General features: G+C 53.6%; 1 protein-coding gene across 1 annotated transcript in view; it reads right to left on the reverse strand.

Annotated features, from left to right (window-relative positions):
- Positions 1 to 15062, reverse strand: part of MED13L (mediator complex subunit 13L) — a 185504-nt gene that overhangs the window by 22958 nt on the left and 147484 nt on the right. Inside the window, 4 exon segments of the mRNA XM_066331362.1 lie at positions 50 to 996; positions 3267 to 3472; positions 6555 to 6775; positions 14429 to 14528. Of these exon segments, the coding sequence (XP_066187459.1) occupies positions 50 to 996; positions 3267 to 3472; positions 6555 to 6775; positions 14429 to 14528 (1474 nt within the window).

A 15062-nucleotide genomic window follows, 5' to 3' on the forward strand; every position in this document is an offset into this window, starting at 1 on the left:
ACAGAAGTCACAAAACATTCAGAGTCAAAAGGCTCAGCTATGCCCATACCATTGCTGTGAGGCCAGGAATGGACAGTGGCACTTCGGACAAGGGCTTCATCCACCTTGCCCCCCGTGGGGTTGTCCACGTACTGCCTGCCCTGCTCCAGGGCGTTGAAACATTCCACCCAGGAGTCGTTGCTGTCAGCCTGCAGCCGGTCGTAGCTCAGGTTGACACAGGGCAGCGTCTGGCGGTTGTTGGAGGCCATGTAATCCAGGCAGCTCAGCGAGGTGAAGGGCTGCGTGTGCTGGTTCTGCAGCAGCAGCAGGAGGCTCATGGGAGGCTCCTGGCTCCTCCTGGCTCCCTCTCCCATCTGCGAGACCAAGTTACTCTGGCAGATCATCAGTCGCCTTTCTGCAGCCTGGCCGATGTCCGAGGTCTTGCCGAAAATATCCAGCTCGTCCTCGATGAAGAGCCCGGAGTTGTAGCCCAGCTTGCGGTTCATGATGGCGCTGAAGCCGCACGTGCAGCGGTACTGATCCTCGTTGGAGGAGTCGGGGATGTACAGCCCCACGTCCGCGCCCTTGATGTTCATGTTGCAGGCGCAGATGCAGCAGCTGTCGAAGTTCCTGTCCTTGAAGATGTTGAGCACGGAGTCGGAGAGGATCAGGGTCACGTAGAGGCTGTGCGCCTCCGGGATGGGCTGCACCGTGCCCGGCTCCACCGAGTTGAGCGGCCGCGTGGTGGAGGGCGTGGAGGCGGGGGAGCCCTGGTCCGTGCTGTCGTACTTGACGGAGCCCTGGCCGCTGGCGGTGCCCCCGCCGCGGGGAGTCCTGGGCGTGCGCGGCGTACGCGGCGTGGGCACCGAGAAGCGCGGCGTGGCCGGCGACGGCAGCACCCCTGCGCCGCTGTTGCTGGCGGGGGCCGCGCTGTTGAGCGTCACCGGAGTGCTCATCTGCGGCGTGCTCATCTGCAGGTAGTCCTGGTCCGCCAGGCTGCCCACGCTGGGCACGTTGCTGCAGGGGAGGGATGGGAACACAGAGCCCTTCTGTCAAAGCGCATCTTTTAAATACAAGGAGATTATAATACCTGAAGGGACTCATTGAAACTGCGCTAAAGAACGCTCTGCTCGTAACCCTGCCTCATGGCTCTCAACAGAACTCAGAATTCCCACCTCGAGCACTACTGTTTTCTTATCATTATGATAAAAAGTATCACTTCACCCTCTTAAAGATTATTCTCATGGCCTAAAACTCTAACGCTCTTGAGAACAATCTCTAGATAAATGATCAAGACTTATAATGCTTGCAACTTTTTTAGGGAAAAAAGGAAGAATAGTAGCTTTTATTTTAAACACCACTATCTGTAAAGAGACACAGATTAGTAGAAATGAAAGTATTTCAGAGAGATAGAAATCTTTATTTTAGAAATGATCACTTGAAATAGCTATCACAAGTCATAGATGTGGCTCTGATACATGAAGTCACCTCATGGACGCACTCTATGTGTTTATATTCTACAAATCCAATCCTCATTTTGGATTACACAGTCTGTGGCACAATGGGATACATTCCATTACAAAGTCTTGGTCCAGTAAAGCTAAGAATCGTATTTTTGGGTCATCTCCATTCATGACTGGGTTTTATTACTCTGTTTTTTGTCATTTCCTGCCAAATTCAGGTGATCACAGAATAGTTGGTACTATTCCCATGAAATCTGTCTTCCATCTGCAAGAACTCATTTCAAGAAACAGGTAATAAGGGGCCAATCAAAGAAAAAGATCCTACTTTTCTCTTTCCACATCACTTCTCATCTGCTTACTTGTAATATATTAATTACATATTAGAATGAGGAGAGAGTGTAAGAACTCAATGAGTCTCTGGATAAGGAAGGGGAAACAGAATTTTCCCATGTTTGTCTGTCCTCACAGTGTATTTTGTGTGCTATTGGAAAGGACTATCATTTGAATGCCCACCTATCATTAGTGACTTGAAAAGGAAAACACTGAAGACCTCTTTCCTTACAATCATTTTATTACCTTGAACTGATGTGTGTCCAGCTCAAAGCAGCAGAGGAGAAAATAATGAAGCAGGGTCTGAAGGAGTTGTGGAGCTGCAGCAGAGTGAGTGCCTCAGACTAATAAGAAAAGGTGACCTAGAAACCCTGATTGGCAATCACCACTCTGTCGGAAGCCTGCAGTAATAATCCTCACTCTAATTGGATTAGATTGAAAATGAAAGGGTTTTTTCCCCCAACAAATACCTGAAATTAATAACCAGCTCAGGCCCGGTGCATCAGTTACTATTATGAAAAAACCTGAGAATTAAATTGCTCCCTAGGCACTATATCAAGGGTGTACAATTTCTTCTTTCCAGTTCTTTTGAGAACACTGAAGGACCCTTTGGGGCTGAAAAAGGACTGATTTAAAGGATTTACAGACTGATTTAAAGATACAGACTGCTTTCTCTAGAAATGAAGCAGTGCAGCAGGAGACCTTTGTACTATTACTATGCTTTTTAAGAGGTTTTATTAATTTAATGGTGCAAATTCTTGCTAGCTTTCAAAACCTCCAGCAATGAATTTTGTCCATAAACATTGCTAATTTCTGAGAACTGAGTGAAGATTCCAAGCTTTGAAAACGAATGTCAGTGGTTTCCTGTAGGTCACAGCACTCTCCTCTTTTGGTATCAGGAAGGGTGGGACAGGACAGGACATGGACCAATGTCTGTTTGATCAGCAGCTCCCCATGGCCCCACTCAGGGACACCACAGGAGCTCAGAGGAACTCCCATGGGAACACAGACTGGGAGCTCTCACAGGGCCACTCAACATTTCCAGAGCCCTCAGAAGGGCAAATGGAATCGCCAGGACCAGAGATCACCAGGCTGGAGCTCAAAGTGACACAAGGGAGCCTGGCAGGAGGCTGGACATGGAAATGGGAGGGCAGAGATGTGATAGGTTCAGTGCATTCATTTTGTTCCCCAAGACTTGTGGTTTCTGTTGAATTACAATATTTCCCTGTATCAGAAATTACCATTAATTCAGGCATTGCATGTGCCTGTTCTTTTAAAAGCACTGAGAGTGGACATACACTGTAACACTCCTCTGACTGCCAAAGCTGGGGTTAAATGTTCCTGCTATCAGAACTTTTTGATCTCAGTCAAGGACAAACCTAAAAGGTTTAAAATACATTTGCAGGTTAAAGCACTGTCAATAAAAACAACCATTTTAGTTACTCAGCTTTAGGCATGGGCTTGGCAGACCCATTTCTCCAAGGCTGTACTTACTTGTAGCCATCTCTGATGAAAGTGGCTGCAGGTGGCAATGGAAGTTGTTCAATTTTCGGAGGAACAGCCCAAGAAGGCCTGAAGATGCAGGCATCAGGAATCTTCAGAGGTAGGAGGCACTGGCTGGGCAGGATCTTCAGTGGAGCAAACAGGGAGGAGCCCACAAAAGGTTGAAATGATGGAACTTTGTGCACATACGAAAAATCCTGTAACACCCAAGTGACCTTGGTTACAACAATGTGGTCAGGTTGCTCTTTAGATAATTATTTTTAATTAAAATCTATTGTATTGTTTGAACCCTCTACAATTACCTTTTTTCCCCCCAAATGAACTATATTTATTCCTTCTACAAGGCATTCAAGAGCAGTTCCTTCAAGGAAACTCAGCTGAGGCTCCCTGTTATCCTGAGATGCTGCACAGCTTTATGGCAGGATTCACAATCAGATCAGGCTCACTTCAGACAGGCTGTGCCTGAAACATGAGTAGTGCACGACAAAATTTTCACACTACCTAATTTTTAGCATCTCATTTAGGCACTTAAAAGATTGATCTTTGCAAGACTTCTTGTACTGACAGAAGGGAGAGGCTGTCACAGTGTGAGGAACCCTGAGGTGTCTTGAGGCAGCCTCTCCAAATAACCCCCACTATGGGGGTTCACATCACTTTAGCCACAACAGTGCACACTTTGCATATGCCAATCATTACACATTGTATTAAATACAAATATCTAAACAACCCAGCAAACACAGTGTTAACTATCAATGAAGTTCAGCCCAGCTGGGCTTGCAGTGACTGTCACGTTTGCTCGCAGAGAGTGATGACAAGAACTTCAGCCAGAGTTTCTAGAGCTATTCCAGCTCTTTCAGGAGAACAGAACTAGTCCTCTTGAGGCACTACTGCAAAGTAAAAATCAGTGTGAAAACAGTAACAGCAGTCTCAGTACTTAACATCTCGTTAGAGCATTTTTTTCCCTTGCACCTTGTCAAGCATTGAGGGATGAGGAATGTGTGGATTTCTGTCTCCAGCTGCGGAATGCTCAGCACAAGGAATCTACTCCCATGTTCTCAGAATGATCAGCAATGGGTTTAGTGCTTGTTTCCCCCACTGGTGTGTATGAGCAGGTGTGACACACACAGAAGCAAGTCAACTGTGCTGTTGGAAATGTTCTCAGGCAAAATTGAAGTAAGTATTTTAATACTCCTGTAATGGCTGTGAGGGAGATTAAAATATCTTTGGTATCAATGACGCCCTGAAATCTGCTCTCACTCCAAAACCTTCAGCTCAACAAATTCCAAGACAGACTTTTTTTTCTTTCCCAGGCCCAAGTTATCCTGTTCTTAAACAATTTGCTGCACAAGCAGAAGAGAAAACCCAGCAAGGTCTGTGGCAAGGTAAAGTCTTACAAACCTTATAAAAAACTTATTTCAAACTCCTGTAGTGGCATAGAAACTTGTGGATGCACCAGCCCAAGATGGGCAATGGAGACTGTCCTGGAGCAGACACTGAGAAGGTGCCTCTTCCCAGCGTGCCTCCAAGTGAGAGCTCAGGGAGGAAGGAGGCAGAGCTCTGGCAGTAAGTACCAAAGCAGACTTGCCCCATGTCCTGATGTCCAGCTGGGTCCCACCATCAGGAGGGACACTGGGAATTCCCTCCCACATCTGCAAAGCCCCTTTCCCCACAAAACTGCTGGGACAAGTTCCCTGCCAGCTCAGCCCTTGGCAGGGGAATGAGCTGGGAATTCTGGGGTCTGGCACACAAAATATGGGAGCACTGGACTGGCACCAAAATACAGGAGCACAACCCTGGAATGCTGTCCCACACATTGTCCTGCTTCTTGCCAGGGACAGGGACACCCTTCTCTCCCGGGGACAAAACTGAAAGCTCCTGTGGAAGAAGTCACTCTGTCAGATTTGCCACAGCCCCCCTTGCAGTCTGCCTGAGGGATACTATTCCTACTGGCAGGAAAATGTCCTGGTTCACAGCTGACCACACCATTTACACTGAACAAAGACATCCATCAGCACCCTCACACCACCATGTCTTGTCCATGCAGCTGCAAGTGTGTCCCTGGCTCAGCAGTGCAGAGCCCTAAAAATCAGCCCTCAGTTAATTCCAACACAGGCACAAAGGAGAGACAAGGAGGTGGTGCTGAGGAGAGAAGGATCTGCTGAAATAGAAGGAACAGGCTGTGGCACCTGAGGGACAGAGTGAAGGAGAAGAATAAGGCTATTCAGTCAAAGGTTGGGGACTACTAGGAAGCCAGACTTAGAGTGGGCATCTCCATTTTTATTCCCTGTGTACAGAGCAGCTTGCTGCAGAACAACGTGCTGTGCATTTTCACACAAAAAGCGCAATTTTTTTTTTTTTTTTTTTTTTTTTCAAAAAACACCCTTCAGGCTGTATGCATGGAAATATGGTAACAGTACCTTCTGACAAAAGTGACAAAAACCAGCCCCAGAAGTTCAGTAATGCAGGATACACAGGCAGAATGATCTGTGCCCTGCTCTTGCCCTGTGATGGAACAATGACACAACCAATGTATATCAGTGCTGATGCTGGGTCCCTCCATGGGATGCTATGGAGAAATGGCCACACTGGGATGTCACAAGAACCCAGAGTCCCCAGCTACAAACAGCTCGTTACTGAGACACTACAGGACTCGAGAGAGGAGGAACTAGGTGACATTACCTGACCTGTGTTACACAGAAAGTCAGATAAGAATGGTCCCATCTGGCCTTAAAACTTGTGAAGTAACATCAGCTGAAGAAGAAACAGAGCAAATTCAACCCCTGGACTTTCTCAGAGTTTCAACCCTAACCAAAAAAGGAACATTTCAGAGAGATAAAGGCAGCCTTTCTACGTGCACCACATCATCCACTGTATGCCAGCCTGGCACCAGGGAGAGGGGCACAGCAAAGGTGCCACAGAGAAATTATCTAAAGAAATACATCATTTAACAGCTACTCAGCCACAAGTGTGGTGTTTTTCCATACATGTACATTCTTTCTGTTAGCACAGGGCCTATTTCACAGACAATACTGTTTGTTTCCTGAGAACACCCAGAACCATTACAAACATAAAATTACAAAATGCATATAGTTAAAATCAGGGCAACAATTAAAAAACTCTTCTACTAGAGAAGAGTATTTTTCCAGCTCCAGGCTGACAGGTTCTTTACATGGGTCCAGCTCACATTTGTTAGTTGCTACACACTACATGGGACTTGTTTATAAAAATTAAAGTGCACATAGACAAATCTGTAAAAATTCCACACTTCTGGCATGTTACCTTAATTTCTTCAGGTTTAGGGCTACCTAATCCATCTTCCACCTCCATTTTAAACTCAGCCAGCTGTGTTGGAACCACATTGACCATAGGACTCTCCATCATTCCCAAGGTAGTCACAGTCTCTGAATTTATTCCGTCTTTGTAACTCATCACTGGGGAGAAGGCAGGGTGCTGTTCTAAAGAGGGTGGTGTTGGGAACATCCTTTGGAGATCTGCCACAGCTGAAGAGGATGAAATAACACAGTTAATCATTCAAATAACAATTCCCAAGGAAATTCAATAAAATAGAAGAGATCGATTCAATGCTAGCTCTTATTTCATCAGTTAAAAACTAGCAAAGCTTCTCCAGACTTACTGAGGTTCTGACAGCTGTGTAAGTCTAGACCAAAAGTTAACTCCTAAGGATAAATTCCCCAAATTCCTAGGGATACTCTGCAATGTTATTGTTCAGTAGAAACAACCTGTTAGACAGACAAATAAATGTACAGTTTACCAGCAACTAATAAATCCTTCGTAACTGGAGAGGTGAATTGACATTAATGCCAAGCTCACTGCAGTGACTTTCTACGGAGCCAAAGAGGAGTTTCCTCCCTTTGCCAGAGCTGACCTAGCCCTAAACCAGGAGGCCTTTGTGTGCCCTGAGCTGGATTTCTCCACTCAGTCACTGTAGCCTTGTCTGGTCCATGACAACCCAATTCCTGCCACAAACACGGGCAGTTCTGCCCAGGAACAGACTGCCAAGCATCACAAAGTTCTAGTGTCAGAGGAGCCACAAAATTATCATTTTGCATCACAAGACATTAAGCCAGGAAGATCCCTAAATGACTTCTCAGGAAATGAATGTAATGGAATCATCCACTGTCTGTTTTTCTTCTTAAAGTAGAACAACCAACCCCAACAGAGATGCTCTATACAATGTAATGCAATCAAACACAAATCACAGCAAAGTCTTGCATATTCTCCTGTGCTCCATTCTGCTTCCTTCCACCTACAGCTTCCATACTTACTTTGTGTCACATTCAGCATAAATGCTCTATTTTCCTGACTTGAATTAGGACAGGTCCTCTCTGGACAAAACCATCAGTGGTGAACCACTGTAATTAGAGAAGGGTGAACTCCCACAAGTATCTTAGATACTTTTTTGGACAGATTTAATGCCCAATCTCATTTCTATACCCAAGCTGACGGGACACGAGGACACTCTTGTACTCACTAACATCTGCATCCTAAAGATCATGGAAAATTCATAAATCAATACAGATGGTTTTCTGACTGGTGAACACTGTGTTGTGGAAATCCAAACCACTAAGAAGCAGTACTGTTCTCAAAAACTAACAGAAAAAGGCAGAAATAAGTAAGGGGATTAGAATTATCTATTGACTGTGAATACCTGCACTAACAGTACATTTGTGTAGGATGCTGATGCCTCAGGATGTGTCTCCACTCTGCCTCAACAGAGCCAACCCCACATGTGATGCTTTTGTGCTCAGAGATGACACAGCCAGGCTACTGAACTCTTTAGACAAAGGGAAACCACTCAAATAGGGGCAGTCCTCTCAAAATGCAGTTCTTTTGGTAATAGCTGTCCAAGCTGAACCCAGTCCTTCACAACCTGGAGGAGCATAGTAAACAGTGGGCTATGAATTATCCCCACTCTGTCCATATTCTTTTTCCCCCACTCTCTCAGTATCTGAATTTAAAAGACCTTAGTCTTGTCCTGATACAGTATATATCAAAGCTGAAAAAAGTTCAGCAGAATGGAAGAAACTCTTTTCCACCAAATTTAGTATGGAATACAATGCTCAGGCTGGCAGCTGGATTAGCTGCCTCTGTTTCTCAGCAATGAGAGGTGCTTTAGGCACTGGAGAGGGGACAGGGAGGAAGGTGAAAATGAAGGGTGGCCAGTAGGAATTTATGATGCTCTACAAGCACTTCAGCTCCCCACAGACACTGCTCTGCCTCGACAGCTGGTGGCAAGGCCACGGCTACAAGTGGAGTGTATCTGTTTAACTTCACACTACATCATTTTCTCACCTCCAGCTCACTCCACTTAGCAAAATTCTGCAGTGCAGATTCATAAAAAAGTTTAATTACAAAAAATCCCCCAACCCTACAGCAACAGGCAACTATCATCATTCATTTTCATGTGTGTCATGCTTGAAAAAGCTTTGCATATTTTAAAAAGCTATGGATCAACTAAACCTGTCAAAATCCAATCTCTGTATACTTCAGACTTCTACATTTGAGTAAATCAGCACAGCTTTTATGGGTCCATAAAACTCTGACTCATCTCCTTCAGACTGGTTTTTTTCTTCACCTCAATTTGTTCTCATTACCAGCTGAAGTTAATGAGAAGGCTTTAAAGAATGATTAGCAGAGAGATTGGATTTCTGCTTACAGTGGCCACAGAAATCAAACACTCTTCCCTCTCACCACTAAGTAAGTTGTGACTTGATTCATTACTACTGTACCAGAAATTCTCACCTTCCTCCTGTCCCACAAACACATTTCTCCTTTATCTCAAAAGAAATGCCACCTACACCAGCAGAAGCAGAGATCTGTTCAGGCTGGAAAAGCCCTCTGAGATCATCAAGTCCAACCACTCCCCAGCACTGCCATGGCCACCACTGACCCATGTCCCCAAGTGCCACATCCACAGGGCTGGTAAATCCCTCCACGGTTGGAGACTCCAGCACTGCCCTGGACAGCCATGCCAGGGTTTCACAACCCTCTCAGTGAAAAAATGTTCCCAATATCCTACCTGAGCCTCCCCTGGCACAGCCTGAGGCCGCTCCCTCTCCTCCTGTCCCTGTTCCTTGGGAGCAGACCCTGACCCCCCCAGCTGCACCATCCTGTCAAGTGCAAGAAATGCAGCAAAGCCCCCAAACCTCAGAGTACAAGTCACCATTCCCAATATTTGTTGGCAGAGTCCTTAGAAAACAGCCCTATTGTTTAACCTAATTTCATACAATTCCATAAGATTCCTGCACTCCCATAACTTCTCTTGTCCATGTGCAGGGCCTGCACAAGTATCACTACCATAACGACCTATAAAAGGTCCACACCAAGCCTCCAGTTAGAACCCAGCACCTTGATTTTAGTCACGCATTTCCACATCCAGAATAAACCCTGAAGGTGATTTTAGTTTTAATTTGTCAAACGTTCAATGCAATTTTCTTCCGAGATCAGTTGCACCATCATGGCCAGTTGATAAGCCATGGTTCTAAAATCTTTGATTTCGTTAAGTAGAAGGATTTATACTTAAAGAGGGATTTGGTAATGGTGGAAGCGCCCAACAGTGAGCAGAGAAGAGAGAGGAAGTCTTCCAAAGGAAGATTTGTAACAAACCCCTCCCATAGTTGCAGACCAAGACCACAATGTCAGCAGAAGAGTACCTCATATCTCATTAAACACCTGTATTACCACTGCCCTCATTACAAGCTGGCAATTCCAGCACCAGGTGTGCCCTCGGTGACACTGCAGGGCAGTGCAGGGCTGGGCAGTGCAGGGCAGGGCAGTGCAGGGCAGTGCAGGCAAGGCAGGGCAGTGCAGGCAGTGCAGGGCAGTGCAGGGCAGTGCAGGGCAGGGCAGTGCAGGGCTGGGCACTGCAGGGCAGTGCAGGGCAGTGCAGGGCAGGGCAGTGCAGGGCAGTGCAGGCAAGGCAGGGCAGTGCAGGCAGGGCAGTGCAGGGCAGGGCAGTGCAGGGCAGGGCAGGGCAGTGCAGGGCAGTGCAGGGCTGGGCAGGGCAGGGCAGTGCAGGGCTGGGCAGGGCAGGGCAGTGCAGGCAAGGCAGGGCAGTGCAGGCAGGGCAGTGCAGGGCAGGGCAGTGCAGGGCAGGGCAGGGCAGTGCAGGGCAGGGCAGTGCAGGGCAGGGCAGGGCAGTGCAGGGCAGGGCAGTGCAGGGCAGGGCAGGGCAGTGCAGGCAGGGCAGGGCAGTGCAGGGCAGTGCAGTGCAGGGCAGGGCAGGGCAGTGCAGTGCAGGGCAGGGCAGTGCAGGCAGGGCAGGGCAGGGCTGGGCAGTACAGTGCAGGGCAGTGCAGGGCAGTGCAGGCAGGGCAGTGCAGGGCAGGGCAGGGCAGTGCAGGGCAGTGCAGTGCAGGGCAGGGCAGGGCAGGGCAGGGCAGGGCAGGGCAGTGCAGGGCAGTGCAGGCAGGGCAGTGCAGGGCAGGGCAGGGCAGGGCAGGGCAGTGCAGGCAGTGCAGTGCAGGGCAGGGCAGTGCAGGGCAGGGCAGGGCAGGGCAGGGCAGTGCAGGGCAGGGCAGTGCAGGGCAGGGCAGTGCAGGGCAGGGCAGGGCAGTGCAGGGCAGGGCAGGGCAGTGCAGGCAGGGCAGTGCAGGGCAGGGCAGGGCAGTGCAGGCAGGGCAGTGCAGGGCAGGGCAGGGCAGTGCAGGGCAGTGCAGTGCAGGGCAGGGCAGTGCAGGCAGGGCAGGGCAGTGCAGGGCAGTGCAGTGCAGGGCAGTGCAGGGCAGTGCAGTGCAGGGCAGGGCAGTGCAGGCAGGGCAGGGCAGGGCAGGGCAGGGCAGTGCAGGGCAGGGCAGTGCAGGGCAGGGCAGTGCAGGGCAGGGCTGGGCAGGGCAGGGCAGTGCAGTGCAGGGCAGGGCAGGGCAGTGCAGGGCAGGGCAGTGCAGGGCAGGGCAGTGCAGGGCAGGGCTGGGCAGGGCAGGGCAGGGCAGTGCAGGGCAGGGCAGGCAGGGCAGGGCAGGGCAGGGCAGTGCAGGGCAGGGCAGGGCAGGGCAGTGCAGGCAGGGCAGTGCAGTGCAGGGCAGGGCAGTGCAGGGCAGGGCAGGGCAGGGCAGGGCAGTGCAGGCAGGGCAGTGCAGGGCAGGGCAGGCAGGGCAGGGCAGGGCAGGGCAGGGCAGGGCAGGGCAGTGCAGGGCAGGGCAGGGCAGGGCAGTGCAGGCAGGGCAGGGCAGTGCAGGGCAGGGCAGGGCAGTGCAGGGCAGGGCAGTGCAGGGCAGGGCAGTGCAGGCAGGGCAGTGCAGGGCAGGGCAGGGCAGTGCAGGGCAGTGCAGTGCAGGGCAGGGCAGGGCAGTGCAGTGCAGGGCAGGGCAGGGCAGGGCAGGGCAGTGCAGGCAGTGCAGTGCAGGGCAGGGCAGTGCAGGGCAGGGCAGGGCAGGGCAGGGCTGGGCAGGGCAGGGCAGGGCAGGGCAGGGCAGTGCAGTGCAGGGCAGGGCAGGGCAGTGCAGGGCAGTGCAGTGCAGGGCAGGGCAGGGCAGTGCAGTGCAGGGCAGGGCAGGGCAGGGCAGGGCAGTGCAGGGCAGGGCAGGCAGGGCAGGGCAGGGCAGGGCAGGGCAGGGCAGGGCAGTGCAGGGCAGGGCAGGGCAGGGCAGTGCAGGCAGGGCAGGGCAGTGCAGGGCAGGGCAGGGCAGTGCAGGGCAGGGCAGTGCAGGGCAGGGCAGTGCAGGCAGGGCAGGGCAGGGCAGGGCAGGGCAGGGCAGGGCAGGGCAGGGCAGGGCAGGGCAGTGCAGGCAGGGCAGTGCAGGGCAGTGCAGTGCAGGGCAGGGCAGGGCAGTGCAGTGCAGGGCAGGGCAGGGCAGGGCAGGGCAGTGCAGTGCAGGGCAGGGCAGGGCAGGGCAGTGCAGTGCAGTGCAGGGCAGGGCAGTGCAGGGCAGGGCAGTGCAGGGCAGGGCAGTGCAGGGCAGGGCAGGGCAGGGCAGGGCAGTGCAGGGCAGTGCAGGGCAGGGCAGGGCAGGGCAGTGCAGTGCAGGGCAGGGCAGTGCAGGGCAGGGCAGTGCAGGGCAGGGCAGTGCAGGGCAGGGCAGGGCAGTGCAGGGCAGGGCAGGGCAGTGCAGTGCAGGGCAGGGCAGTGCAGGGCAGGGCAGGGCAGGGCAGGGCAGTGCAGGCAGGGCAGTGCAGGGCAGGGCAGTGCAGGGCAGGGCAGTGCAGGGCAGGGCAGGGCAGTGCAGGGCAGGGCAGGGCAGTGCAGTGCAGGGCAGGGCAGGGCAGTGCAGTGCAGGGCAGGGCAGGGCAGGGCAGTGCAGGGCAGTGCAGGGCAGGGCAGGGCAGGGCAGGGCAGGGCAGTGCAGTGCAGGGCAGGGCAGTGCAGGGCAGGGCAGGGCAGGGCAGGGCAGTGCAGGCAGGGCAGTGCAGGGCAGGGCAGGGTAGTGCAGGGCAGTGCAGGGCAGGGCAGGGCAGGGCAGTGCAGGGCAGTGCAGGGCAGGGCAGTGCAGGGCAGGGCAGGGCAGGGCAGTGCAGGGCAGGGCAGTGCAGGCAGGGCAGTGCAGGGCAGGGCAGGGCAGTGCAGGGCAGTGCAGGGCAGGGCAGGGCAGGGCAGTGCAGGGCAGTGCAGGGCAGGGCAGTGCAGGGCAGTGCAGGGCAGGGCAGTGCAGTGCAGGGCAGGGCAGGGCAGGGTAGTGCAGGGCAGTGCAGGGCAGGGCAGTGCAGGGCAGTGCAGGGCAGTGCAGTGCAGGGCAGTGCAGGGCAGGGCAGGCTGAGCTGGGCAGGCAGGGCAGGGCAGGGCAGTGCAGGGCAGGGCAGGGCAGGGCAGTGCAGTGCAGGGCAGTGCAGGGCAGGGCAGGGCAGGGCAGGGTAGTGCAGGGCAGTGCAGGGCAGGGCAGTGCAGGGCAGGGCAGGGCAGGGCAGTGCAGGGCAGTGCAGGCAGGGCAGTGCAGGCAGGGCAGGGCAGTGCAGGGCAGTGCAGTGCAGGGCAGTGCAGGGCAGTGCAGTGCAGGGCAGGGCAGTGCAGGCAGGGCAGGGCAGGGCAGGGCAGGGCAGGGCAGGCAGGGCAGTGCAGGGCAGGGCAGGGCAGTGCAGGGCAGTGCAGGCAGGGCAGGGCAGGGCAGGGCAGTGCAGGCAGGGCAGGGCAGGGCAGGGCAGTGCAGGGCAGTGCAGGGCAGGGCAGTGCAGGGCAGGGCAGGGCAGGGCAGTGCAGGGCAGGGCAGTGCAGGCAAGGCAGGGCAGTGCAGGGCAGGGCAGGGCAGTGCAGGGCAGGGCAGGGCAGTGCAGGCAGGGCAGTGCAGGGCAGGGCAGGGCAGTGCAGGCAGGGCAGGGCAGGGCAGGGCAGGGCAGTGCAGGGCAGGGCAGGGCAGGGCAGGGCAGTGCAGGCAGGGCAGTGCAGGGCAGGGCAGGGCAGTGCAGGGCAGTGCAGGGCAGGGCAGGGCAGTGCAGGCAGGGCAGTGCAGGGCAGTGCAGGGCAGGGCAGTGCAGTGCAGGGCAGGGCAGGGCAGGGTAGTGCAGGGCAGTGCAGGGCAGTGCAGGCAGGGCAGTGCAGGGCAGTGCAGGGCAGGGCAGTGCAGGGCAGTGCAGGGCAGTGCAGGGCAGTGCAGGCAGGGCAGTGCAGGGCAGTGCAGGGCAGGGCAGTGCAGTGCAGGGCAGGGCAGGGCAGGGTAGTGCAGGGCAGTGCAGGGCAGGGCAGGGCGGGCAGGGCAGGGCAGGGCAGTGCAGGGCAGGGCAGTGCAGTGCAGGGCAGGGCAGGGCAGGGTAGTGCAGGGCAGTGCAGGGCAGGGCAGTGCAGGGCAGTGCAGGGCAGGGCAGTGCAGGGCAGTGCAGGGCAGTGCAGGCAGGGCAGTGCAGGGCAGGGCAGGGCAGGGCAGTGCAGGGCAGGGCAGGGCAGGGCAGGGCAGGGCAGGGCAGGGCAGTGCAGTGCAGGGCAGTGCAGGGCAGGGCAGTGCAGGGCAGTGCAGGGCAGTGCAGGCAGTGCAGGGCAGGGCAGTGCAGGGCAGGGCAGTGCAGTGCAGGGCAGGGCAGGGCAGGGTAGTGCAGGGCAGTGCAGGGCAGGGCAGGGCGGGCAGGGCAGGGCAGTGCAGGGCAGTGCAGGGCAGGGCAGTGCAGGGCAGTGCAGGCAGGGCAGTGCAGGCAGGGCAGGGCAGGGCAGGGCAGGGCAGGGCAGGGCAGGGCAGGGCAGGGCTGCGGGGCAGAGAAGCCATGGTACTCACTGGGAGGGTAGGGAACCGCAGTCCGGCCGTCCTTGCCCAGCGGCCGCTCCTCGGAGCCCGCTGCCGGCAGCTTGGAGGAGCGCAGGGCTGGGGACACGGCCTGCCAACCAAACACTGCAGTTAGCACACGCTGACACCGCCGGGGCCACTGCACGGCCGAGATACACCTGCCTCCCTACCCTCCCACCCACTCCCCCACACAAGGAGTCTGGACTTTTTCCCCCCTTTCAAAACTAAAAACAAATATTTTGTTATATATATATATATATCACAATCCCTGAGCTTGAAATGCATGTGACTGCCCTCTTTGTTTCCATGTTTGGATTACTCCAAGGTAGTAATGGGAATATGACACTGACAGTAAGCCCAACGCACGCAAATGTTAAGACAGGAAGAACATTAGGGCTGTCCAGGGCAACTTCAGAGAAGAGTTTTTTTTTTTATTTTGACAGGATTTTTTTTTTTTTTTACAAAATTAAATTTTTTATTTTGACAGAACAGTCCTCTGATAGATTTGCATATTAACTGTGGCATCTGATGTGCAGTTTGTGTAGAACCACAGTAAGGAAATTATGCACTTATAAAGTCCTGCCAAGAACAAGACATAAGACTTTTAAACACTGTTATCTACTAA

The sequence above is a fragment of the Sylvia atricapilla genome, chromosome 17 (genome assembly GCF_009819655.1).
Source record: "Sylvia atricapilla isolate bSylAtr1 chromosome 17, bSylAtr1.pri, whole genome shotgun sequence".
Lineage (NCBI taxonomy): Eukaryota > Metazoa > Chordata > Aves > Passeriformes > Sylviidae > Sylvia > Sylvia atricapilla.